Source organism: Pongo pygmaeus, chromosome 23 (assembly GCF_028885625.2).
Source record: "Pongo pygmaeus isolate AG05252 chromosome 23, NHGRI_mPonPyg2-v2.0_pri, whole genome shotgun sequence".
Taxonomy (NCBI): domain Eukaryota; kingdom Metazoa; phylum Chordata; class Mammalia; order Primates; family Hominidae; genus Pongo; species Pongo pygmaeus.
This window is the reverse complement of record NC_085931.1, coordinates 27,165,298-27,191,310: the sequence shown is the minus strand read 5'-3', so window position 1 is coordinate 27,191,310 and position 26,013 is coordinate 27,165,298. Positions and strand designations below refer to the sequence as shown.

At 49.3% G+C, this 26,013-nt stretch overlaps 1 protein-coding gene and 1 pseudogene across 1 annotated transcript; one reads left to right on the top strand and one right to left on the bottom strand.

The window, feature by feature from the left end:
• The first annotated feature begins 3,922 nt into the window (after nt 1–3,922).
• On the top strand, nt 3,923–23,637 carry LOC134739365 (uncharacterized). The gene is made up of 6 exons (XM_063663361.1): nt 3,923–3,961; nt 20,240–20,314; nt 21,339–21,394; nt 21,697–21,935; nt 22,249–22,427; nt 22,464–23,637. Exons 1-6 carry the CDS (start codon nt 3,923–3,925, stop codon nt 22,770–22,772), a joined length of 897 nt encoding a protein of 298 aa, XP_063519431.1. The 3' UTR covers nt 22,773–23,637.
• On the bottom strand, nt 23,577–24,869 carry LOC129023250 (suppressor APC domain-containing protein 2-like; annotated as a pseudogene).
• Nucleotides 24,870–26,013: the final 1,144 nt, after the last annotated feature.

The following is a 26,013-nucleotide window of genomic DNA, read 5'->3' as shown; positions in this document are numbered from 1 at the left end:
AACACTTTGGGAGGCTGAGGCGGGCGGATCATGAGGCCAGGAGTTCGAGACCAGCCTGACCAACATGGTGAAACCCCTATCTCTACTAAAAACACAAAAATTAGTCAGGTGTGGTGGTGGGCGCCTGTAGTCCCAGCTACTCAGAAGGCTGAGGCAGGAGAATGGCTTGAACCCGGGAGGCGGAGCTTGCAGTGAGCTGAGATCGCACCACTGCCCTCCAGCCTGGACAACAGAGCGACACTCCATCTCAGGAAAAAAAAAAAAAAAAAAAAAAAAAAGATACAGAGATTCTGAAAGCAAGAAAGAGAAGCTATGGATTTTCCCAGCAGAGGGCATCCCGGGAACACAGATCCAGTTTCTGGCTGGCCAGAGCACGCTACTGCCGAGGACGGCAGTTCTGTGTATCCAAATGCTCCCACTGTGTCTCAGTGAGGCTTTGAGACCTAGAGGACCACATTTCCTATACTGAAATTAAAAGAATAAGACTCTTCTCCCATATCCAAGGATCAAACCCCAACAGCTCATGAATTTCCTACAGTTCTGAGAGGACATGTACAAAAACTGTAAAATGTCAAAACACTCCAAAACTCAGTCAATGTCCCTGGCATAAGAGTGTAGATAAGAGAGACACTTTGAGGCTGAGGTGAATGGATCACCTGAGGTCAGGAGTTCGAGACCAGCCTGGCCAACATGGTGAAACCCCATCTCTACTAAAAATACAATAATTAGCTGGGTATGGTGGCGGGCGCCTGTAGTCCCAGCTACTCGGAAGGCTGAGGCAGGAGAATTGCTTGAACCTGGTAGGTGGAGGTTGCAGTGAGCCGAGATTGCACCACTGCACTCCAGCCTGGGCGACAGAGCGAGACTCTGTCTGAAAAAAAAAAAAAGGAATTATTGTTTTGAAACTTCTTGTAGGTGGTCATATTATAACTTATTATCAACAAAACTTTTGCCTCTCCAAAAGCAATCCTATTCATTTATAATTTTTATCTTCCTCCTCCCTTTTCCTTGAAGGTAAAGACAAACCATTTCCATGTACCTCTCTCTCCTTCATCTTTCAACAACTCTTCTTACTGATCACCCAGCCCTCATCTTCAGAAGAAAACTATCTGCCAAAGTCTCTGTGGATAAATTTACCTATGCAAAGAAATAAACAAAATAGTATTTATTTATTTTTTTAAACCAGGTCAGAAAAATGTCTTAGCATGCAGGAAACAAGGAGTGATAAGAGAATCAGGACCAAAATAGAAAAAAAAAGAAAGGAAGGAAGGAAAGAAGGAAGGAAGGTAGGAAGGAAGGAAGGAGAAAGAAAGAAAAAAGAAAGGGAAAGAGAGAAAGAAGGAAAGAAAGAAGAAAGAAAAAGAGAAAGACGAAAGACGAAAGGAAAAAGAAACAAAGAAGAAAGAGAAAACAAAGAAAAAACAAAGAGGAAAGAAAGAATAAAGAAAGGAATAAAGAAGGAAGAAAGAAGAAAGGAAGACAGAAAGAAGGAACAGAGAAAGAAAGGGGGAAAAGAAAAAAGAAAGGGGGAAAAGAAAGAAGAAAGAGAAAAAGAAAGAAAGAAAAAAGAAAGACGAAAGAGAAAGGAATAAGGAAGGAAGAAAGGAAGAAGAAAGGAAGAAAGAAAGAAAAAAGAAAAGAAAAGAAAGGAAAGTCCCAGTGCCCACATGGGAACAATGGTGAGGGAAGTAATAAAAGCTAAGTTATAAAGCAGGAGGACTTTTATCAAGGCCTCCGACGAAATCTGAGAAGAAAATGTTATTAGGCAAAAATGAAAATAAAAAATCATACCAGATGCTCTCCTTCTCACACGCAGAAGAAATAAACGCAAGATTGAAATCAGAAAAGAAAAAAAATCACCAAGATGCTTAAAAAGAGGAGAGAGAGAGAGGAGGGAAAATGTTTATTTTTATTACCTAGTATCCAATTTAAGTATTAACAGGTATAGTTGCCATCAGACCGTATGGTTTAAATCTTTCTTTTCTTCTTTTCTTTCTTTCTTTCTTTCTTTCTCTCTCTCTCTGTTTCTTTCTCTTTCTTTCATTCTTTTTCTTTCTTTCTCTTTCTTTCTCTTTCTCTCTTTCTTTCCTTCCTTCCCTCTCTCTCTTTTTCTTTCTTTCCTTCTTTCTCTTCCTTCCTTCTCTCTCTCTCCCTCTCTTTCTTTCTTTCCTTCCTTTCTCTTCCTTCCTTCCTTCTCTCTCTCCGTCTCTTTCTTTCTTTCTTTCTTCTTTCTTTTTCTCCTTCCTTCCTTCTCTCTTTCTTCTTTCTTTTTCTCCTTCCTTCCTTCCTTCCTTCTTTCTCTCTCTCTTTCTTTCTTTGAGTCTCGCTCTGTCATCCAGGCTGGACTGCAGTGGCACGATCTTGGCTCACTGCAACCTCTGCCTCCCGGGTTCAAGCGATTCTCCTGCCATAGTGTCCTGAGTAGCTGGGATCACAGGCACCCACCACCATGCCTGGCTAATTTTTATATTTTTAATAGAGACAGATAGGGTTTTACATGTTGGCCAGGCTGGTCTTGAACTCCCGACATCAAATGATCCACCTGCCTCGGCCTCCCAATGTGCTGGGAATACAGGCATAAGTCACCGTGCCCGGCCCATTAGTGTTATTTCTAAGGCCATACACAACCTCACTTTTCTTCATCTATCATGCAAATTGAGTAATCTATTATTATTATTATTATTTTGGAGAGAAAAACAAGTTTTCTATGTCCTGTAAGCCTCTCTAAGGCAGGGAAACTGTAAGTTAATCTGATTGCTATTTAGGTTAGTCAAAGACAAAGCACTGAGTGTCCTATTAATTAGAATTCTGCCACCTTCTTTCCCAACTAGATCCACTGTGTCAGCATTTCGAATACAGAAACCTATTTTTAGGGGTTTATAACTCAGCTGATAAAATTCGCTTTAGGCTGAACCCAGGCATGAAATCTCAGCCTGGAAGCAAAAGACAAAATTTAAACAAGAATCAAGGCGCTATAGGAAGATAAAATTGGTCCCTTAATCACATTGAGTTTCAGTGCTTTCTCTTTTCTTTTCTTTTTTTTTTTTTTTGAGACAGAGTCTTGCTCTGTCACCCAGGCTGGAATGCAGTGGTGAGATCTCGGCTCACTGCAACCTCCGCCTCCCAGATTCAAGCGATTCTCCTGCCTCAGCCTCCTGAGTAACCAGGATTACAGGCACCCACCACCATGCCCAGCTAATTTTTGTATTTTTAGTAGAGATGGGGTTTCACCATGGTGGCCAGGCTGGTCTTGAACTCCTGACCTCAAGTGATCTGCCCGTCTCGGCCTCCCAAAGTGCTGGGATGACAGGTGTGTGTCACCACACCCGGCTAATTTTTGTATTTTTAGTAGAGACGGGGTTTCACCATGTTGGCCAGGCTGGTCTTGAACTCCTGACCTCAGGTAACCCACCCACCTCAGCCTCCCAAAGTGCTGGGATGACAGGTGTGTGTCACCATGCCCGGCTAATTTTTGTATTTTTAGTAGAGACGGGGTTTCACCATGTTGGGCAGGCTGGTTTCGAACTCCTGACCTCAGGTTATCCACCTGCCTCGGCCTTCCAAAGTGCTGGGACGACAGGTGTGAGCCACCGAATCCGGCTAATTTTTGTATTTTTAGTAGAGATGGGGTTTCACCATGTTGGCCAGGATGGTCTTGAACTCCTGACCTCAGGTGATCCACCCACCTTGGCCTCCCAAAGTGCTGGGATGACAGGTGTGAGCCACCACGCCCGGCCCCTGTATCATATTTTTTTCTATTGCTTCACCCCAAGTCCTTCCTGACTGTTTACCCACAGAACTCCTTGGAGTGTTTCAGACAAATGATGCAGCCAAAGAGAGTTGTATGCCCGTCTTTCAAGAGTCTACCCATCTGTCATGGTGACACATCCGTTCATTTATTCACTGACTGTGAGATGTAGGGATGCGTCTGTCAGCAAACTCAGACCCGGTGCAAGCTCTGGTGAGCCCAAGAGTCACCTGAGGAAAGCAGGAATCAGCACGAATAAACTCCAAGTTGTTCAGAGAGTTCTGCCTGTGAATGGGACAGTCCCTATAATTGGAGGGAAAAAAAATGGTATGTACCATGCTTTGGAAATGAAACGAAGCTGTGTTTATGGCTAAGATGAAACAGCAAAGAGAAATATATTGACTGAGAAATGTATGCAAAAATAAATAAATGTGTGTAAATTCAGGCCAGGCACACTGTCGCACCTGTCATCCCAGCACTTTGGGAGGCTGAGGCATGTGGATCACTTGAGGTCAGGAGTTTGAGACCAGCCTGGCCAACATAGTGAAACCCCATCTCTACTAAAAATACAAAAATTAGCCGGGTGTGGTGACAGGTGTACGTAATCACAGCTACTTGGGAAGCTGAGGCAGGAGAATTGCTTGAACCCGGCAGGCGGAGGTTGCAGTGAGCTGAGATCATGCCATTGCACTCCAGCCTGGGTGACAGAAAGAGACTCCATCCCCCCAAAAAAATAAAATAAAAAATAAAAAAAATTAAAAAAAGGTGTGTATTGGGAGGCCGAGGCGGGCAGATCACGAGGTCAGGAGATTGAGACCATCCTGGCTAACACAGTGAAACCCCATCTCTACTAAAAAAATACAAAAAAATTAGCCAGGCGTGGTGGCGGGTGCCTGTAGTCCCAGATACTCGGGAGGCTGAGGCAGGAGAATGGCGTGAACCCGGGAGGCAGAGGTTGCAGTGAGCCGAGATCGTGCCATTGCACTCCAGCATGGGCGACAGAGTGAGACTCCATCTCAAAACGAGAAAAAAAAAAAGTGTGTAAATTCAAGAGACGAATCGAACATAGCCTTATATTATTCTCTAATTTTTGTGCCACTGACTGGGTTGTAAAATATTTAATAAGCTGCTTAGAACTCACGCACCTCTGACACACTCCTTATAATCAGGAAAGCTCTTGAAATCCTCTACGCTAATTATGAATCTTTTCCTCCTTACCAAAACCCCAGGTTCCTCCCTTCTTATTTTGCTTGTCTGCAAAGTGATGGGTTAGAACCAGCAAGTCTCTAACCAAAGCAAACTTATGCCCCGGATTTTAAACAACAAGTACGCTGACCGATGCATCCTCTACTGCAATTTCAGATATTTGAGTTTCACAAGAGTGTCCCCAAATCTCCAAGCTCAAGCTCACTCTTTCCACTTTAGATTCTTGGCTGATGAAAGGTCACCACTGTATGTGGCAGCCTCCCTTCCTCAGGCAGTTCTATCGCTTCCATTGCGTCTCTGTCAGGAGGGATGCCTGTGGGGAGGGGTGGCTATCAGGAGCCCGCAGGAGAACTTTACATTTTAGTAGAAGTGGGGTTTGAACATGTTGACCAGGCTGGTCTCGAACTCCTAACCTCGGGTGACCCGCCTGCCTTAGCCTCCCAAAGTGCTGGGATTATAGGCGTGAGCCACCATGCCTGGCTAACTTTTGTATTTTTAGTAGAGATGGGGTTTCACCATGTTGGCCAGGCTGGTCTCGAACTCCTGACATCAGGTGATCTGCCTGCCTCGGCCTCCCAAAGTCCTGGGATTACAGGTGTGAGCCACCGCGCCTGGCTAACTTTTGTATTTTCAGTAGAAATGGGGTTTCACCATGTTGGCCAGGCTGGTCTCGAATTGTCACTTCATTAAGGACCCACCCTATTCCAGGATGATCTCATCTCAAGATCCTTAACTAATTGCATCTGCAGAGAACCTATTTCAAAATCCGGTCCCATTCCAGGTCCTGGGCTTTAGGATGTAGACAGATCTTTCTGGGGGCCACTGTTCCATCCAGTATAATTATATTCAGTTCCTTCCAGGGTTCTAAGGGAGGATCCTGTCTGCCTCTCCCAGCTCCTGGGGGCTCCAGGCATCCCTGGGCTTGTGGCCACATCACTCCAGTCTCTGCCTCCGTCTCCACGTGGCCTTCTCCTCTGTGTCTGTGTCTCCTCTTCTGTCTCTTACAAAGACCCCTGTCATTGCATTTACAGCCCACCCTAATCCAGGATGATCTCATCTCCAGATCCTTAATCACATTTGCAAAGATCCTTTTTCCAAATGAGGTCTCATTCCCAGGTTCTGGGGCTTAGGACATGGACATATGGTTTGGAGCTCACCATCTAAACCATTGCAATTGTGTTTGCTTCCTTCTTGAGGCTCTAGGGAAGGGTCCTTTCTGCCTCTCCCAGCTCCTGGGGGCTCCAGGCATCCCTGGGCTTGTGGCCACACCACCCTAGTCTCTGCCTCCGTCTCCACGTGGCCTTCTGCTCTGTCTGTGTCTCCTCTTCTGTCTCTTACAAAGACACCTGTCATTGCATTCAAGACCCATCCTACTCCAGGATGATCTCATCTCAAGATCCTTCACCTAATTACATCTGCAGAGAACCTATTTCCAAATCCGGTCTCATTCCGGGTCCTGGGCTTTAGGATGTGGACGGATCTTTCTGGGTGCCACTGTTGGCTCCACTATGATTGTGTTCAGTTCCTTCTGGAGGCTCTAGGGGAGGATCCTGCCTTCCTCTCTCAGCTCCTGGGGGCTCCAGGCATCCCTGGGCTTGTGGCCACATCGCTCCAGTCTCTGCCTCCGTCTCCATGTGGCCTTCTCCTCTGTGTCTGTGTCTCCTCTTTTGTCTCTTACAAGGACACCTGTCATTGTGTTTAGGGCCCATCCTACTCCAGGATGATCTCATCTCCAGATCCTTAATCACATCTACAAAGAGCCTTTTTCCAAATGGGATCTCATTCCCAAGTTCTGGGGGTTAGAACATGAACATGTCTTTCTGAGGGCCACTGTTCAATCCATTACAATTGTATCCAGTTCCTTCTGGAGGCTCTAGGGGAGGATCCTTCCTGCCTCTCCCAGCTCCTGGGGGCTCCAGGCATCCCTGGGCTTGTGGCCGCATCACTCCAGTCTCTGCATCCGTTTCCACGTGGCTTTTCTGTGTGTCTGTGCCTCTACGTACCCACGTTTTTAAAAAAATTTCTACAAAGGCACCAGTCATTAGATCAGAGCCCATCCCAGTCCTCTGTAGCCTCATCATAACTCGTGACAGCTGCAAACACTGTATTTCCAGAGAAAGTTACATTCTGAAGTAGTTGTGGGGTGGGGGGCGGGAAGGTCAGGACTTCTACAAATCTTATTTGGGGGGATGCAATTTAATTTATAATAAGAACAGGGTGAAGAGTATGTTGAGATTTTCCCTGGGCTGAACGGTCCTTCATTTTTTTAATTTTTTTTATTTTTTTGAGACAGAGTGTCGCTCTGTCGCCCAGGCTAGAGTGCAATGGTGTGATCTCGGCTCACTTTAACCTCCGTCTCCCAGGTTCAAGCCATTCTCCTGCCTCAGCCTCCCGAGTAGCTGGGACTACAGGCGCCCAGCACCACGCCTGGCTAATTTTTTGTATTTTTAGTAGAGATGGGGTTTCACCGTGTTAGCCAGGATGGTCTCGATCTCTTGACCTCGTGATCTACCCGCCTCGGCCTCCCAAAGTGCTGGGATGACAGGCGTGAGCCACCGTGCCGGCTGGTCTTTCTAATTTCATTAAACGCACAGTGCTGTTCCTTGCAGAAATCCATCTATCTGGAAACAGTGGCCAGTTCTTTTGTTTTTTGAGATAAGGTCTCACTCACTCTGTCACTCAGGCTGGAGTGTGGCAGGGCTCACACAGCTCACTGCAGCGTTGACCTCCCTGGGCTCAGGTGATCCACCCACCTTAGCCTCCCATGTAGCTGGGACTACAGCCATGCACCACCACACTGAGCTAATTTTTTGTGTTTTCTTTTTGAGACGGAGTCTCGCTCTGTCACCGAGGCTGGAGTGTAGTGGTGCGATCTCAGCTCACTGCAATCTCCGCCTCCCAGTTCAAGCAATTCTCCTGCCTCAGCCTCCCAAGTAGCTGAGATTACAGGAGTGCGTCACCACACCTGGCTAGTTTTAGTATTTTTAGTAGAGACGGGGTTTCACCATGTTGGCCAGGCTGGTCTCAAACCCCTGACCTCAAGTGATCTGCCCCTCTCAGCCTCCCAAAGTGGTGAAATGTATAGGCGTGAGTTACCTCACCCAGCCTCGTGTTTTTTGTTTGTTTGTTTGTTTTTTTATAGAGATGAGGTTTTGGTATGTTGCTCAGGGTGGTCTACATCTCCTGGGCTCAAGCAATCCAGCCGCCTCCCTCTCCCAAAGTGTTGGTATTACAGGAGTGAGCTACTGCACCTGACCAGTGGCCAATGCTGGTTAGAAAATAGCATTATGGCATCTTCTCATTGGAAGAAAGGGTGAAAGACAAATGATATACTACTAGACATATGTGTTGCAGGTAGAAAGACAAGCTGGAGAAGTTAACGGGGGCCAGGCATGGTGGCTCCCGCCTGTAATCCCAGCACTTTGGGAGGCCGAGGAGGGTGGATCACATGAGGTCAGGAGTTCAAGACCAGCCTGATCAACATGGTGAAACCCCGTATCTACTAAAAGTACAAAAATTAGCCAGGCTTGGTGGTGGGCACCTGTAATCCCAGCTACTCAGGAGGCTGAGGCGGGAGAATCGCTTGAACCTGGGAGGCGGAGCTTGCAGTGAGCCGAGATCACGCCACTGCACTCCAGCCTGGGTGACAGAGTGAGACTCTGTCTCAAGAAAACACAAACAAACAAAAAAGTTCATGGGACGTGGAGCCATATTGCCCAGCAGACTTCCTCATGAAGTCACGCCCATTGGATTTTCAGCAAACTGGATAAAAAAATGCCTCTAGAAGCCAGTTCAGAGGATGTGCTTGTAGGAGGGGTCGCCTTATTTTTCTGAATTGGATGCGTCTGCTGATGTGAGCACCCACTTTTGCAAAATCCATAGGATTTGCTTTTATCATTCAATGAATGTTATTTTCATTTCATTCAAGGCACACGATTCAACCCTGTATCCTGTATTTTTGATTCTTGGTTACCCTAGAGATGGAGACGCTCATTCATTGTCAATGACACAGCCTCATAGATGCATACACTTGTAAATAATACTGAATTTTTACGAAACATCAAGGTTATGTTACAGATCGCCTGTGGATGTGAGGCCTGTTGAGTTAAATAACATTTCAAATACGCTTTCAATGGTACAGCTCTTGCATAGTTCAAATGGCTTTTGGGTTACATTTTGATTTCTGAAAGATAATTCAAAGGCATCTTTTAAGTGTGCATGTTTGATCACACCGTCTGTATCCCTTTAAACACAGAAGTAAAAGCAAATTGGTATTTGTAAGCATGCAGCATTTTTATTTTTTTAAATCTAAGGCCATACCTGCAAACAGGAAGAACCTTTTCTACCCACAACTCACAAGTCCTGTGTTCAGTGCAAGGGGTTGTATATCACGGCCCTCTCTCACCCCAGGGGACAGAGTTCCATGAAACAGCTTGTCAATTTCCAAGGACCCCCTCCCTCTTGGGATACATGAGGCCTTTCTCTTTCTGCTCCCCTACAGACCACCCCATAGTGGCATTCTAATTCAAACAGGACAACAAAGACCGCCACCTGAGCCTTTCTGAAATGGGCAGCTCTCTTCTTCCTTCTCTCTGAGCTTCCAGGACCCCCCCAACAGGACCCCATGAGAGAAGCTGCTGGGAGAAGGGCAAGATGCACCTGCACGTTTGTGCACAAGAGCTGTGGTGTTCAGAGGTAACAGGTGCAGTTGCCATCGCCACACACTTCACGTTGTATGCATGGATTCTTGCTTTTAAATCATCCTCCTTAGAGAGACAAAAATAAAGCAATGCTGCATTCTTGGAGAAGGAATTACTCATTTTCCTCTCTACTCAATGAGCTGGGGGCGGGGTCTATTTGTTATTTGTCATTGCAAGACTTTTTTTTCTTCTCTCTCTCCCTCTCTCTCTCCTTTAATCCTCTTCTTTAATCGCAGTCTCCGCTTGTAGAGCTTCAAACTGAAATATCCTGAACAGATGTAAAAACACGTGAACCTCTGCGCACAAGCTGTGTTCACCTTTGTTTCATCTGCTGATGATGTGAGCCTAAAGGAGATCTTTTCAAAATTTCATCACTATTCAAAAGGATAATTAATACGTACCCCCAGGCTTTGATTATGCTGTGCACCGTGTATACTGCTGCTACAGAGATAATGAGGGCTCATCAGGCGGGGTGAATATGCACCAGAGATGCTCAGCCTCCATGAGAAATTGAAGATGCAGCGGAGGTATCGTGTAGGTGGCTTAATCTAATTTTGATTTGTAACACAATACAATAGGTAAGATCATGTGTTTGTAACTAGCACAGACATTTTGTTTACACGGAACCCCAGTCACCGTTTGGCAGATTGTCTTTTGAAAGGCTTTATTGAAGTTTTCTAATCTCACCTCTTCTCTCTACTCTCTATTATGGCGGAAAAATGACACACACGCACCCACAAACACTAGCATGCATGCACACAAATGCACACGTTGCACGCAAATACACTAGCATGCATACACACACGCACACACTAGCACGCATGCACTCAAACACACTCATGTATGCCCACACACTAGCATGCACATACACACCAGCATGCACGCACTCACACGTGTGTTCACATATACCACACACATGTGTGTTCACATACACTAGCATGCATGCACAGATACAGATGCATGCACACACAGATGCCTACATACACACATAGATAAACACACTGGCATTCATGCACACACACGTGTGTTCACATACACTAGCAGGCATGCACAGATACAGATGCATACACACACAGATGCCTACATACACACATCCATAAGCACATAAACACACTAGCATTCATTCACACACATGGGTGTGCACATACACTAACATGCATGCACAGATACAGATGCATACACACACAGACGCCTACATACACGTATACATAAACACACTAGCATTCATGCACACACACGTGTGTTCACATACACTAGCATGCATGCACAGATACAGATGCATACACACAGAGACGCCTACATACACACATACATAAACACACTAGCAAGCATGCACACACGTCTTCACATACACTAGCATGCATGCACACAGACGCCTACATACACACATGCACACACTAGCATGCATGCACACAAACACACACGTGCACACACATACACTAGCATGTATACACACACTAGTACGCATGCACAGAAACACATTTGCATATGCACACACACTAGAATGCACACACGCACGTGTGTTCACATACAGTAGCAGGCATGCACACACTAGCATACATATACGTGTGTTCACATACACTAGCATGCATACACACAGAGACGCCTACATACACACATGCACACACGCATACATACACACACTAGCATGCATGCATAGTCACATACATACACATGCACACACTAGCATGCATGCACACACGATGAATACATACATGCATACACATGCATACATAAACACACACTAGCATGCACACCCGTGTGCACGTACACTAGCATGCATGCACAGAGACAGATGCATACACACACAGATGCCTACATACACACATACATAAACACACTAGCATTCATGCACACACACGTGTTCACATATACTAGCATGCATACACACAGATGCCTACATACACACACTAGCATGCATATACACAAACACACATGCATATGCACATACAATAGCATGCATGCACACACAGAGATGCATATATACATGCACACAGATGGATACATACACTAGCATGCACACACATGTGTGCAATTACACTAGCATGCATGCACACACACACTAGCGTACATGCACAGACAGATGCATACATACACACAAGCACACAGACACACACGCACATTAGCATGCATGAACACACACACTAGCATGCATGCACACACACATATACATACACACAGAGATGTGTACATCCACATCCACATACACTAGCAAGTATGTATACACACAGACACAGTGTATACACACATGCACACGCACACCAGCATGCATGCATGCATGCACATACACACACACTCACAAACTAGAATGCATGCACACAGAAACCCAAATGGACATTGTCTGGACCCACAGAAAGCCCTCCAGGTCTCCTGGGGTCCTTCTATGCCACCATCACCCTCCTCGGTCCTGCCTCCTGGGGCAGGTCAACAGTTGCAGTGAATGGGGATCACGGCACTCCACTTTAGACTGGGTGACAGAGTGTGACTTGGTCTCAAAAACAAAACCAGAAACTTAGCTGTATGTCGTGGTGTGTGCCTGCAGTCCCAGCTACCCAGAAGAGGCTAAAACGGGAGGATCATTTCAGTTTAGCAGTTGGAGACCAGCCTGGACCACACAGCAAGACCCCGTCTCTACAAAAAATAAAAAATTAGCTAGGTGTGGTGATGCATGCACCTGTAGTCCCAGCTGCTCCGGAGGCTGAGGCAAGAGGATCCTTTTGAGCCCAGGAGGTCGAGGCTGCAGTGAGCTATGATGGGACTCCACTGCACTCCAGCCTGGGCAACATAGCAAGACCCCATCTCAAAAAATAAATGCATACCTACATGGGAAACAAACAGACTTTAGAAGGGAATATTTGGTGCTCCCGATTCTTCCTTCCTTTCCTTTCCTTTCCTTTCCTTCCTTTCCTTCCCTTCCCTTCTTTCCCTTCCCTTCCTTCCCTTCCTTTCCTTCCCTTTCTTTCCTTCCTTCCTTTCTCCTTCTTTCTTTCTTTCTCTCTCTCTCTGCTTTCTCTCTCTCTCTCTCCTTCCCTCCCTCCACCCCCCCTTTCTTTCTTTCTTGCCCAGGCTGGAGTGCAATAGCGCGGTCTTGGCTCACTGCAACCTCCGCCTCCCAGGTTCAAGCCATTCTCCTCCCTCAGCCTCCTGAGTACCTGGAATTACAGGCATGAACCACCACACCCGGCTAATTTTTGTATTATTACTAGAGACGGGGTTTCACCATGTTGGCCAGGCTGCTCTCGAACTCCTGACCTCAGGTGATCCTCCTACCTCGGCCTCCCAAAGTGCTGGGATGACAGGCGTGAGCCGCCATGCCTGGCCATGTTTTATTTCAAACATTTGGGCCTGTGTCATCTTTTCTGGGCTGTAAAACAAAAAGCTCAGCCACACTCTCTAAGCCTGGGTGCTCTTGCTTGTTTCCAGAAAAATCTGTAGTTAGACACAATCTGATTAGACCCTCAGTCCATAATGTACCTACGAGCCATGCACGGACTCCTCGGAAGCTGGTGTCTTCACGGAATGAATCAAACGACAGGTTTTTCTGGAGCCTCCTTGGGGGCAAGATTTGAAAACAGCTGGGCTGCCTGATTGCTTATGGTTTTTGTTGTTTTTTTTTCCCTAAGACTTGTGGCTGCCGCCACTGCCTTTCACAGCTTAACCACTTATGCAAATTGACAGTAACAGGATGCCTTCAGACATTGTTTTCAAAGCTTATGTTGACTCATTTATTCAATAGATTCAACCCTATTTATTCCACAAATTGTATAAGCAAAAGTTACTGACGCCTTAATTTGGACAAGTCCGAAGCTGCTATTTGCCCAGCGTTTCTTCAACAGGCAAGATGGGGGTTTCGTGCTGCACACCCTCAGACAGAGGGATTTCGTTCAAAACAAGTCACTTGGAATGCTGCTGAGCTGTAGCCCTTCCCCCTCCCCGGCCCCCAAACCAGCCGCCCACCGCTTTGTCCTGAAGTTCCTTTTTCTGGAAAGAGGTCCTAAGAAAACAGCTTCTCACAATTCATTCAACTTAAAAAATGTCCTCATAGAATCATAGCATTTCACTGGCCGGGCTCAGTGGCTCATGCCTGTCATCCCAGCACTTTGGGAGGCCGAGGCGGGCGGATGATCTGAGGTCAGGAGTTCAATACCAGCCTGGCCAATATGGAGAAACCCCGTCTCTACTAAAAATACAAAAACTAGCTGGGCAGGGTGGCAGGCGCCTGTAATCCCAGCTACTCAGGAGGCTGAGGCAGGAGAATCGTTTGAACCCAGGAGGTGAAGGTTGCAGTGAGCTGAGATTGCACCACTGTACTCCAGCCGGGGCAACAGGAGCCAAATTCCATTTCAAAAAAAAAAAAAAAAAAAAAATGTCCTTCTCATAGAATCATGGCATTTGACTGGCCAGCCATGGTGGCTCACGCCTGTAATCCCAGCACTTTGAGAAGCTGAGGCGGGTGGATCATCTGAGGTCAGGAATTCGAGACCAGCTTGGCCAATATGGTGAAACCCCATCTCTACTAAAAATACAAAAATTAACTGGGCATGGTGGCGGGCGCCTGTAATCCCAGCTACTCAGGAGGCTGAGGCAGGAGAATCGTTTGAGCCCAGGAGGTGGAGGTCGCAGTGAGCTGAGGTTGTACCACTGTACTCCAGCCTGGGCAACAAGACCCCAAATCCATCTCGAAAAAAAAAATGTCCTCATAGAATCATGACATTTGACTGGCCGGGTGTGGTGGCTCAAGCCTGTAATCCCAGCACTTTGAGAAGCTGAGGCGTGTGTATCATCTGAGGTCAGGAGTTCGAGACCAGCCTGGCCAATATGGAGAAACTCCGTCTCTACTAAAAATACAAAAATTAGCAGGGTGTGGTGGTGGACACCTGTAGTTTCAGCTACTCAGGAGGCTGAGGCACGAGAATCACTTGAACCTGGGAGACGGAGGTTGCAGTGAGCTATGATCGCACCACTACACACCAGCCTGGGCAACAGAGCGAGATCCTGTCTCAAAAAAAAAAAAAGAAATGATGACAGCCCTTTCTCTAAGCAGACCTCCTTCTTGCCTGGGGAGTAGATTGCCTTTGTAGGACTAACGTTAGCTACACGATTAGAAATGATGGTTTAGGAGTCATATAGATGGAGGCTGCAAGATTCTGGCCCTCACTAAACTCCTCCTAGGATTAGTGCTGGAGATATTTTGGAGACCCTGGATTTCACCATGCTGGCCAGGCTGGTCTCAAACACCTGCCCTCAGGTGATCCACCTGCCTCGGCCTCTCAAAGTGCTGGGATTACAGACGCGTGCCACCATGCCTGGCTAGTTTTTGTATTTGTAGTATAGATGGGATTTCACCATGTTGGCCAGGCTGGTCTTGAACACCTGACCTCAGGTGATCCACCCAGATGGATAAATCGGCTCACTGGATCTTGTGGCTCCCACCCAGGAACTAACTGAGCACCAAGAAGACAGCTCTGACTCTGTACGATTTTATCCCTGACCAGTCAGCACTCCTGACTCATTAGGTTCCCCCGACCCACCAAAATGTCCTTAAAAACTCTGGTTCCCAAGCTGGGCCATGGTGGCTCACGCCTGTAATCCCAGCACTTTGGGAGGCCAAGGCAGGTGGATCACCTGAGGTCAGGAGTTTGAGACCAGCCTGGCCGACATGGTGAAACCTTGTCTCTACTAAAAATACAAAAACTAGTCAGGCATGGTGGCTCATGCCTGTAATCCCAGCTACTCGGGAGGCTGAGGCAGGAGAATCGCTTCAACCCAGGAGGCAGAGATTGCAGTGAGCTGAGATCACACCGCTGCACTCCAGCCTGGGCAACAGAGAGACTGTCTCAAAAAACCAAAGAAAACGAAAACAAACAAAAAAAACCTCTGCTCCCCAGATGTTCAGGGATACCGATTTGAGTCATAATTAAACTCCCATCTCCTTCACAGGCAGCTCTGTGTGAATTACTCTTTCTCTATTGCAATTCTCCTGTCTTGATAAATCGGCTCTGTCTAGGCAGCGGACAAGGGGAACTCACTGGGTGGTGAAACCCAATTTTGAGGTAAACACCCCAAAATTCAGAACTTTGCCAGCAGGGGGAAGGAGAGGGCTGAGAGACTAAAATCTCTGTTTACTGCAATCTCCACCTCCCGGGTTCAAGCATTTCTCCTGCCTCAGCCTCCCGAGTAGCTGGGATTACAGGCGTGCACCACCATGCCTGGCTAATTTTTGCATTTTTAGTAGAGACAGGGTTTCGCCATGTTGGACAGGCTGGTCTTGAACTCCTGACCTCAAGGGATCCACCCGCCTCGGTCTCCCAAAGTGCTGGGACGACAGGTGTGAGCCACCGTGCCTGGCTGGAAGGTGGCTATTTGTTACGGTCCTACAAGCCCCTCTGGGAACGGAATGGTTCTTTGCAGCTCACAGTTGCTGTTGGAGTGGAGTAGGGCTGTGTTGGCATCTGAATGAATGAGTGAGTGAAGAAATGAATGGGAGCTCACAGGCAGATCCTCACCTCACAGGTATTGCCTAACCGGATCCATCAACAGCTGTCTGCCACTAACTTCCAGATGTCCCTAATCTAATTATTATGCAAACCAATAATCTGAGATGTGACTGACACAAAAAACCACACACCCAAACACACAGCTCCCTACACATGGATGAGGATGAGTGGGTGATACTAGAAACACACACACACACACACACACACACATTTGCAGTCAGAGGTGGAGGACTGAACAGCTGGAACACACACAGAGGCACACACAACCACGCTCAGAGCTACCTGGAAGACTGGCTGACATCCCTCTCTCTCCCTCTCTCTATTTCTCCCTCCCTCCCTTTCTGTCTCTCTTTTTATCCTCTGTCTCTTCCTCTCTCTCTTTCTCCCTTCTTCCCTCCGTCTCTCTCTCTTTCTCTCTCTGTCTTTCTCTTTTGCTGTTTCTCTGTCTCTGTCTCTATTTCTCCCTTCCTCCCTCCCTGTCTCTTTCCATCTCTCTTTCTCTCTCCCTCTCTGTCTTTCTGTCTCTCTCCCTGTCTGTCTTTTTCTCTTTCTCTCTCCCTCCCTCTCTTTCTCCCTTCCTTCCTCCCTCCCTCCTATCTGTCTCTCCCTCCCTATCTCTCTCTGTCTTTTTTCTCTCTGTCTCTCTTTTTCTCCCTCCGTCTCTCTCTCTCTTTCTGTCTCTGTTTTTCTCTCCCTGTCTCTTTCTCTATCTCTCTGTTCTTCTGTCTCTTTCTCTGTCTCTCTGTTTCTCTCTCTTTTTTCTCCCTCCCTCCCTTCCTCCCTCTGTCTTTCCCTCTCCTTCCCTGTCTCTCTTTCCCTCTCTCTTTCTCTCTCACTCTCTCTCTCTCCCTCTTTGTTTCTCTCCTTCCCTCTCTGTCTCTCTTTTTCTCTTTCTCTCCTCTTCTCCCTCTCTCTCTCCCTCTTTCTCTTTCTTTCTCCCTTCCTCCCTCCCTCTCTCTCCCTCCCTATCTCTCTCTGTGTGTCTCTTTCTGTCTCTATCTCTCTCTGTCTCTTTATCTGTCTCTCTTTCTCTCTGTTTCTCTCTTTGTTTCTCTTTCTCTGTCTCTATCTCTCTTTCTTTCTTTGTCTCTATCTCTCTCCTTCTCTCTCCTCTGTCTCTCTCTCTTTCTCTCTCCTCTGTCTCTCTCTCTCCTTCTCTTTCTCTCTCCTCTGTCTCTCTCTCCTTCTCTCTCCTCTGTCTCTCTCTCTTTCTCTCTCCTCTGTCTCTCTCTCTCCTTCTCTTTCTCTCTCCTCTGTCTCTCTCTCCTTCTCTCTCCTCTGTCTCTCTCTCTCTCTCCTCTGTCTCTCTCTCCTTCTCTCTCCTCTCTCCTCTCTCTTTCTCTCAACGTGGGATTTGAAGAGTTAGTGGCCGTAACCCAAACAACAGACAAGGTTTGTTTCCCAGGCCTAACCTCACAGAATGGACAGGTGCACATCTACAATCAACTGTTGGTCTTTGAAAACGAAATCTGTGACACCCTAAAGCACCTGCCAATTCACCACCCACCAATTCACCACCCGTTTCCTCAGCCCGAGAGCTTGGAATGTCCCGGCCACGTTACTGAGATGAGCTTTCTTATTCCAACCTCTGGGGCAGAGCAGCTGGGCCAGTTTTGTGTTCTTTTCCTTGTGGATATTTACCAGTGAAATTTTAGGAAAATTCAAACGGACGAGACACAGTGCTTCTACATGAGAGAGACAACCGAGGTTCTGTTGGAGTGTTCTTGTGAGCAGGCTCTGGGGTCTCTCGTGAAGGGCCATTTTTCAGAAAGCCCTTCACGTTGGCCCAGATAAATCAGTCTACCCCCTGGAGTGACTGGTGGAAAAGGCAGGACAGTCTCAAAAAAAAGTGAGGAGCACAGTGAATTTCCACAGCTTTTTAAGAATCTGGTCCCAACATGTCATATTTTAAAATCTTCAACATGTTTCCTGAAAGCACGTTTTCATTTTTTAATGTTTATTTTATTTTTATTTTTTTGAGACCGGGTCTTGCTCTGTCATCCAGGCTCGAGTGCAGTGGCGCGGTCTCGGCTCACTGCAACCTCCGCCTCCCGGGTTCAGGCGATTCTCCTGCCTCAGCCTCCTGAGTATCTGGGATTACAAGCATGCACCACCACGCCCGGATAATTTTTGTATTTTTAGTAGAGACAAGGTTTCGCCATGTTGACCAGGCTGGTCTCGAACTCCTGACCTCAAGTGAGCCTCCCACCTTGGCCTCCCAAAGTGCTGGGATGACAGGTGTGAGCCACCACGCCCGGTCCCTGAAAGCATTCTTTAAATCTCTATGCGGCAGGAAAAGAATTTCCAGCCCCATTTTATGCTGTCGAATTTATGAATGTGTATATGTGTGGCATACATATATCTGTGTGTTTATCTATATATTTATATCTATTTATTTCTATGTATATAAAAGTATTGTGTATATATGCAGACCTATTATATCTGTGTCTACATATGTCTATATGTAAGTATACTTCAGTATTTTCTCTATATTTATACCTATGTCTACATATAGCTACATCTAACTTTACTTATTTATATTCATATCTGTATTTATTCCTATATATGCCTATGAATATCTGTACTATGTATATTATAGCTATAGGTACACTGATATCTGTATTCATATCTGTGTATATCTATGTCTATGTCTGTGTATATCTAAGTATATTCTACATTTATATCTGCATCTATACCTACAGATATATCTGTAGGTCTATCCTTAGCTATACCTATGTGTATCAGTATCTGTACCTACCTATTCCTATACCTATGTTTGTCTATGTGTATCTATATCAAAGTATACTCTACATACCTGTATCTATACCTATATCTACCTATCTATGTATACAGGTATCTTTTTTTGTTGTTGTTTTTTGGAGACAGAGTCTTGCTCTATTGCCCAGGATGGAATGCAGTGGCATGGTCTCAGCTCACTGCAACCTCCACCTCCTGGGTTCAAGCAATTCTCCTGCCTCAGCCTCTCGAGGAACTGGGATTACAGGGACCTGCCAGCACACTGGGCTAATTTTTGTATCTTTAGTAGAGATGGGGTTTCACCTTGTTGGCCAGGCTTGTCTCAAACTCCTGACCTCAACTGATCCACCCTCCTTGGCCTCCCAAAGTGCTGGGATTACAAGTGTGAGCCACCACGCCTGGTCTTAGGACCACGTTTTCTTTTGAGACGGAGTCTTACTCTGTCACCCAGGCTGGCGTGCAGTGGTGTGATCTCCACTCACTGCAAGCTCCGCCTCCTGAGTTCACACCATTCTCCTGCCTCAGCCTCCCGAGTAGCTGGGACTACAGGTACCCGCCACCGCGCCTGGCTAATTTTTTGTATTTTTAGTAGAGATGGGGTTTCACCGTGTTGGCCTGGATGGTCTCGATCTCCTCACCTCATGATTCACCCACCTCGGCCTCCCAAAGTGCTGGGATTACAGGTGTGAGCCACTGTGCCCGGCCTAGGACCACATTTTCTTTATTCACTTATATACTGATGGACACGTAGGTTGATTCCATGTCTTGGCTATTGTGTATTTAACACTCCCACTAGAAGAACACGTTGAGCTACATACTTTTTATTTTATCATTATTATTTTTTAACATGGAGTCTTGCTCTGTCCTCCAGGCTAGAGTGCAGTGGCACGGTCTCAGCTCACTGCAAACTCTGCCTCCCAGGTTCAAACAATTCTCCTGCCTCAGCCTCCAGAGTAGCAGGAATTACAGGCGCTCGCCACCACATCCGGCTAATTTTGTATTTTTAGTAGAGACAGGGTTTCACTATGTTGGCCAGGCTGGTCTCGAACTCCTGACATCAGGTAATCTGCCCACTTCGGCCTCCCAACGTGCTGGGATTACAGGCGTGAGCCACCACACCTGGCCAAGCTACATACTTTTTAAGAGTCATTCTCATCTGAGTTACCAAACCCAAAACTCCATGGATGGAAAGACACATCATTATTTCACGCACACACCCCTTCCAAACAAAGTGGAAAGTGCTGCCAAGCAAATCACGACAGATTTTTCCACAGTTGGGGAACAGGTGCTGATTTCAGAGATGTTAACATGTGGTAAAATGCTCGTTGTAGAGCCTGCGAGAAGCATCGATGCAGGAGGATATAGCTCTACAGGAGGATATAACTCAGTGGGCAAACATCTTCTATGTAAGTCACTATAGCGTGAGCTCGAAAAATATTCATTGTAAAGCCTTCGAGAAGCATAGATACAGGAGGATATAGCTCTACAGGAGGATATAGCTCACTGTGCAAACATCTTCTACATAAGTCAGTATAGCGTTAACTCCTGTAGGAAAAATGGTTCCTATTTCAACACAGAATTTACTTAGTAAATTATCATAATACTTAATAAATTAGTCATAATACCAGATCAAAATAATATGTGATATGTATTGAGGAGGTAGTGCATGCAGACATGTTTTGAGTACTTTAAGTAGATGGGTGGACGTAATTCTTTTTTTTTTTGAGACGGAGTCTTGCTCTGTCACCCAGGCTGGAGTGCAGTGATGTGATCTCGGCTCACTGCAACCTCTGACTGCTGGGTTCAAGCGATTCTTCTGCCTCAGTCTCCCAAGTAGCTGGGACTAGAGGGGCCTGCAACCAAGCCCAGCTAATTTTGTTGTATTTTTAGTAGAGACGGGGTTTTGCCATGTTGGCCAGGCTGGTCTCAAACTCCTAACCTCAAGTGATTCCCCAGCGTCGGCCTCCCAAAGTGCTGGGAGGACAGGCATGAGCCACCATGCCTGGCCTAATTCTTTTTTTTTTTTTTCATGTTTCCAGAAATCTGTTTTGTTTCTTTAGATATATAAAACACTGTTACTTTATATTCTCTCTGATAATTCTGGTATCTGGGTCTAGAGTCAATCTGTTGCTTCTGCTGGGTCTCATGGTGTATTGTTTCCTTGTGGTGTTTATGAATTTTTAAACCTGGAGATCTCATTTTCTTTCTTTCTTTTTTTTTTTTTTTTTTTGTAGAGATGCGGTCTCTCACTGCATTGCCCAGGCTGGTCTGGAACTCCTGGCCTCAAGTGCTGGGATTCCAGGCGTGAGCCACCACGCCCCGCCGAGATGTTCCTTTTCCGTGGAACTTGATCAACACAAAATCCTGAGGCCTGGTGTGGGTGTGTTCCTCTGGGGCAGATTCTCAACCGGGGACACTTCTGCCCCCAAGGACACATTTCGACGTCCTGAGACATTTCCGGGTGTCATCACAGTGTGCACGCACGTGTATGTACCTGCACCCGCTACTGGCACCTCGCGGATAGAGCCCAGGGACGCTGCTCACATCCTGCACGGAGACTGACCCGCCCAGCGTCCCTAGGGCGGGCTCCAGGCAGGGTCTGCCAGCCACCTAGACCCTGCCAGCCGGGGCCACTTTAAATTCTCCCCTCGTGGTCTCCAAGGCCACTCACTAGCCTGATTTCAAGCTGTAAACTGGGAGGACCTATTTTTTTTCACCTTGCACGGAACACCAAGGCTAAAAGGCAGTTTTTCCGGAGGTGCCAGCCTGTCTCACATTTCCGCTTCAGCTGCGGGGTCCAGCTCTATGTGGGCGGTCTCCTGATGAAGTCACCCCGGGACAGGCACTGTTCTGTCTCCTGCTTCCAGTCCAGTAAAGACGCCAGGATCCCCCAGGGCATGGCAGGCACCCTCAAAGGCAGACGTGGGGAGTCCCTGGTGGGCAGGCCCCAGCCTGCTGACACGGGGGGCTTCTACCCGGCTGCCACTGGCCCACCCACTGCGCTGCAGTCCACCTGGTGCTGGGGCTGTGGGGCACAGGCTCTCAGGACCTGCTCCCTTTCCTGCCCAGGAGGTCCAGACCTGGCATCCTTATGTCCCCTGGAAAGCCCACTCCCATCTTCAGGGTAGGAGGGCAGCTGCATGCTGGGCTGACTTGGGCCTGTCCTGGCACACCCCTGCAGGCCAGGTGCAGCAGGGGATGTGGCTCTGTGGGATTGCTGTGGGCAGGATAGCTGGGCTCCGGAAGGGAGTTGCCACCCTGCCTGCCAGGGCCCCTCCTCTGAGACAGGTGCCTTGTGGGACAGTGTACCAAAGTGCCCTGGACACGAGGGGTCCCTGAGCCACACACACTGACACCACATCGGGGGCCCTGCGCCCCACACACGCTGACCCCACATCCGGGGCCCTGCGCCTCCCATGCACTGACCCCGCATCGGCATCGGGGGCCCTGCGCCCCACACGCACTGACCCTGCATCGGGGGACCTGCGCCCCACACGCACTGACCCTGAATCGGGGGACCTGCGCCCCACACGCACTGACCCTGCATCGGGGGACCTGCGCCCCACACGCACTGACCCCGCATTGGCATCGGGGGCCCTGCGCCCCACACGCGCTGACCCCGCATCGGGGGCCCTGGGCTGCAGAACCCGTCGATGCTGTTGCCGTGCCCCTGGTTCTGGTGACACTGGGACCCTCCAGGCTGGGCTGAGCAGGGCCCCCCACCAGTGCGTACTCCAGCACCAGCGGGAGTGGGCCTGGGCAGGGGGTGAGGGAGTGACAACCAAGGGGACCTGCCCCAGCCTCCTCCTGTACCCTTGGGGTTCTCATTTTCCTTGGCTGAGGGAAGTGGCCTCTCCCAGCTGAAACCTGGGGTCAGGCTGGGCGTGAGAGCAAAGGGGGGTGAGCAGGACCCCAGACCTTGGGAATCCTGAGTGGGGGGGACAGGTTTTGCCTATGACGTGCCTGGGAGCTGTCTGGGGGCCCTCCTGGGGAGCCAGGCTCACAGGTTGTTGTGTGGGACTCAACGTGGGGCAGTGTCCTGGCCAGGAGGAGGAAGGCCATCACCCCAGGGTCTGTGGGGGGCACATGCAGGCCAAGCTCTCGCCCATCTGGCGTGCCGATCTGCTGCAGCCAGAGTCCCTCAGCCTTGGCCAGGACCTGAAGTCCGACCGCTATCCTGGGGCTCCCCAGCCAGGCATGCACCCCCCGCTTACAGGCCATCCCCACCCCCTCCATCTACTTCCGTCCGTCAGAGCTACAGCCACCTTGTCCTGGTGCCCTGGTTGAGCCGGGAAGCTGCCCTTGGACCCGCGTCGGAGCCGCCCCGCGCCCTCTGCTGGCCTTTGTCGGAAGTGCAGCCTGGCGTGGGCAGTGCCTTTCCCTGAAGATGGGACCCAGGGCAGCACCGCTGGAAACGGGGCGGCGGTAACTCGTGGAGGGGTACCCCACTGTCCACTGACAGCGGCAGTAGTAGCTGCGGACTATGCGGACTCAAGAGAGCCCCAGCCCATGTCAGCACCAGGAGCCAAAACGGGGTCAAGCGCTCGGTGCAGGGGCCAGCCGGGGGCAGGCCTGGGGAGCCCATCTGGCAAGGGCGGCAGGAAGGTGCCCACTCCGGGACTGTGCCTGGGCCTGCCGGGGATCTCCAGCCAGAGAGGGTGGGTGCGATGGGGCGCCCACCCTCGAAGGGCTGAGTTCCAGGCTGGCCCTGGGGGCCCGCGCGGCCCACATGGACTAGATGAAGGTGGAATCCAGAGGTCCCCAGTCCTGCTGGCTCAGGGCGTGGGCCTCAAACAGCTGCTTAATGAGCGCCGACTTCTTTTGCTCCAGCTGCGTGATGCGCTCACTCTTCTCGGTCACCTCCTGGGCGAGAAGTCGGTTCTGCTCCTTCAGCATGAGGATGGTCTGCTGCTGCCAGCCCGGGGGCGAGGTGGACGTCAGGGCAGGGCAGGGGTGCCCGGAGGAGGACGGGGGCAGGGCCCGGCTGGCACAGGCTGCAGCCAGCAGCTCCCCCAGGCACCGGGCCACCTCCTGTACCTTGGGCAGTAGCCGCCCCAGTGGGCGGGGGCTCCCTGCAGCCCCAAAGTCGGCGCTGGCTCTGCTCTGGCCCAGGAGGCGCTGGCGCTCCTGCACTCGTTGTAGCTGCTGCTGGTACCAGTCGCGGCCCCGCGCCATCATCTCCAAACCCTGCAGCAGCATCTCCTTCTCCTGCTCCGGCTCCTTCATCTGCTTCAGCAGGCCGCAGTCCACGCCGCTGGTGATGGTGTGCCTCCGACGTTCCCCTCGGGCACGGGGGGCTCGCCGGGCATCCCCTGAGTCCGCCTCCAGGGCCCTGCAGGCCACTGCACCTGCGTCCGCGCTGGAACTCGGTTCCAGGGCCGCGCTCTGGGACTGCTTGGGCTCCGCGGGGGCAGGGCGCCGCCTCGGCCGGGGCGCACAACTGCTCCGGGCTGCGGGCGGCGGCGCTGGGACCGGCCAGAGGGGCGCGCACGCCCAGGGGCAAGGGCTTCCTGTCCAGGACCGTCCGCGGCTCGTCGGCCGGCGCGAACACCAGGCGCTGCGGCGGCGGCGGCGGCTGGTCCCCGGGCCGGGCCGGGGAGCGCGTGGTGTCCCGGGGGCCACGGTCGGCGCTCAGCAGGGAGGTGCGCAGGCCGGCCACGAAGCGCTCGAAGGTCACGTAGCCGCTGGCCGGGGCCACCTGGCGCAAGCCCTCCAGCACCCCGCGGGGCAGCTCCCGCGCGTCGGTGCCCTGCCAGCGGGACTCAATCTCGCGCAGGTGCACGCAGCCGCGCCGCCGGTCGTCCAGGATGTGGAACAGGGTGCGCAGGCTATGCAGGAGGGCGCGGGGGCGGGGGGAGGCACGCAGCCCCGCTCGGCCATGGCGGCCCCGGCCATGGGCGCCCGGGCTCGGTCCCCGCGTCCACCCGCGTGCGTCCCAGCGCGGCCCCACGGAGGGGCCGGCCCGGCGAGCTAATTCTTAAAAGTATCTTTGGAGGAACATTTTGCCTTTCTTTTTACTTTTCTAATGAGGAAGCTTAGGCACAGAGTGATTTTATTTATTTATTTTTTTAAATTTGCCAGGTTCACACACAAACAAATAGGAGAGTCACGATTTAATCCTGAGCCCAGCCTGGCCCTGTGCTTGTGAACTGTGCAGACATAGCAGATACCGATGAGACCACAAGGGGAATTAGACATTAACACTCATGTTTATGTGAAATTGCACCTTGTAATTTAAGAAAAAATTGGTGACAATGAGCAGAACACACTTGATTTCAAGCCAGACCTCAGGCCTTGACGTTTTTTTCACCCTCAATTTTTCGGGCATTTCCATTATGTAAAAATAGAAAAATAAAAAGCTAATGGATATAATTTGTGTGTATGCTTAGTGGCGAAAGAGGTAATTTAGTTTCTATAAGGTGAAATGGGCTACTGTTATTTTTTAAAGCAAGTTTATGTGGACTCATGCAATTAGCTGGTTCAAGAACTTAATTGGAGAAATGTGTTTAATTATAATATTTAGTTCCTAATTCTGATATAAAAATATTTTCACAGAATGCATGTATAAAACTCACTCTCTCCACACCAGTTAAGTGCTCTCAGCTCCACGGGTCAGTGGTCACAGTCCTTAAATAACCCAGGCACAGTTCTGTGGCAGACATGCCTGTGAGTCTCTGTTTCAGCAGCAGGGAGAGCTGGTCCAGGTGAACATCAGACTATAGGCCCTATGATACTCACACCTGACCCACGTGAGCATCACAGACCATAGATGAGCTCCATCCACACCAGGTGAGTATCACAGACCATGGATCAGCTCCATCCACACCAGGTGAGTATCACAGACCATGGATCAGCTCCATCCACACGAGGTGAGTATCACAGACCATGGCCCTGCCCCATTCACACCAGGTGAGCATCACAGACCATGGATCAGCTCCATCCACACCAGGTGAGTATCACAGACCATGGATCAGCTCCATCCACACCAGGTGAGTATCACAGACCATGAATCAGCTCCATCCACACCAGGTGAGTATCACAGACCATGGATCAGCTCCACCCACACCAGGTGAGTATCACAGACCATGGATCAGCTCCACCCACA

Coding starts and splice junctions, on each gene's coding strand:
- LOC134739365 (XM_063663361.1), top strand. CDS start 3,923: ATGCGTCTGTCAGCAAACTCAGACCCGGTGCAAGCTCTG. Junction 20,315..21,338: donor AGTGGGCAAACATCTTCTAT/GTAAGTCACTAT, acceptor TCTGCCCCCAAG/GACACATTTCGACGTCCTGA. Junction 21,395..21,696: donor ATCACAGTGTGCACGCACGT/GTATGTACCTGC, acceptor TTTCCGCTTCAG/CTGCGGGGTCCAGCTCTATG.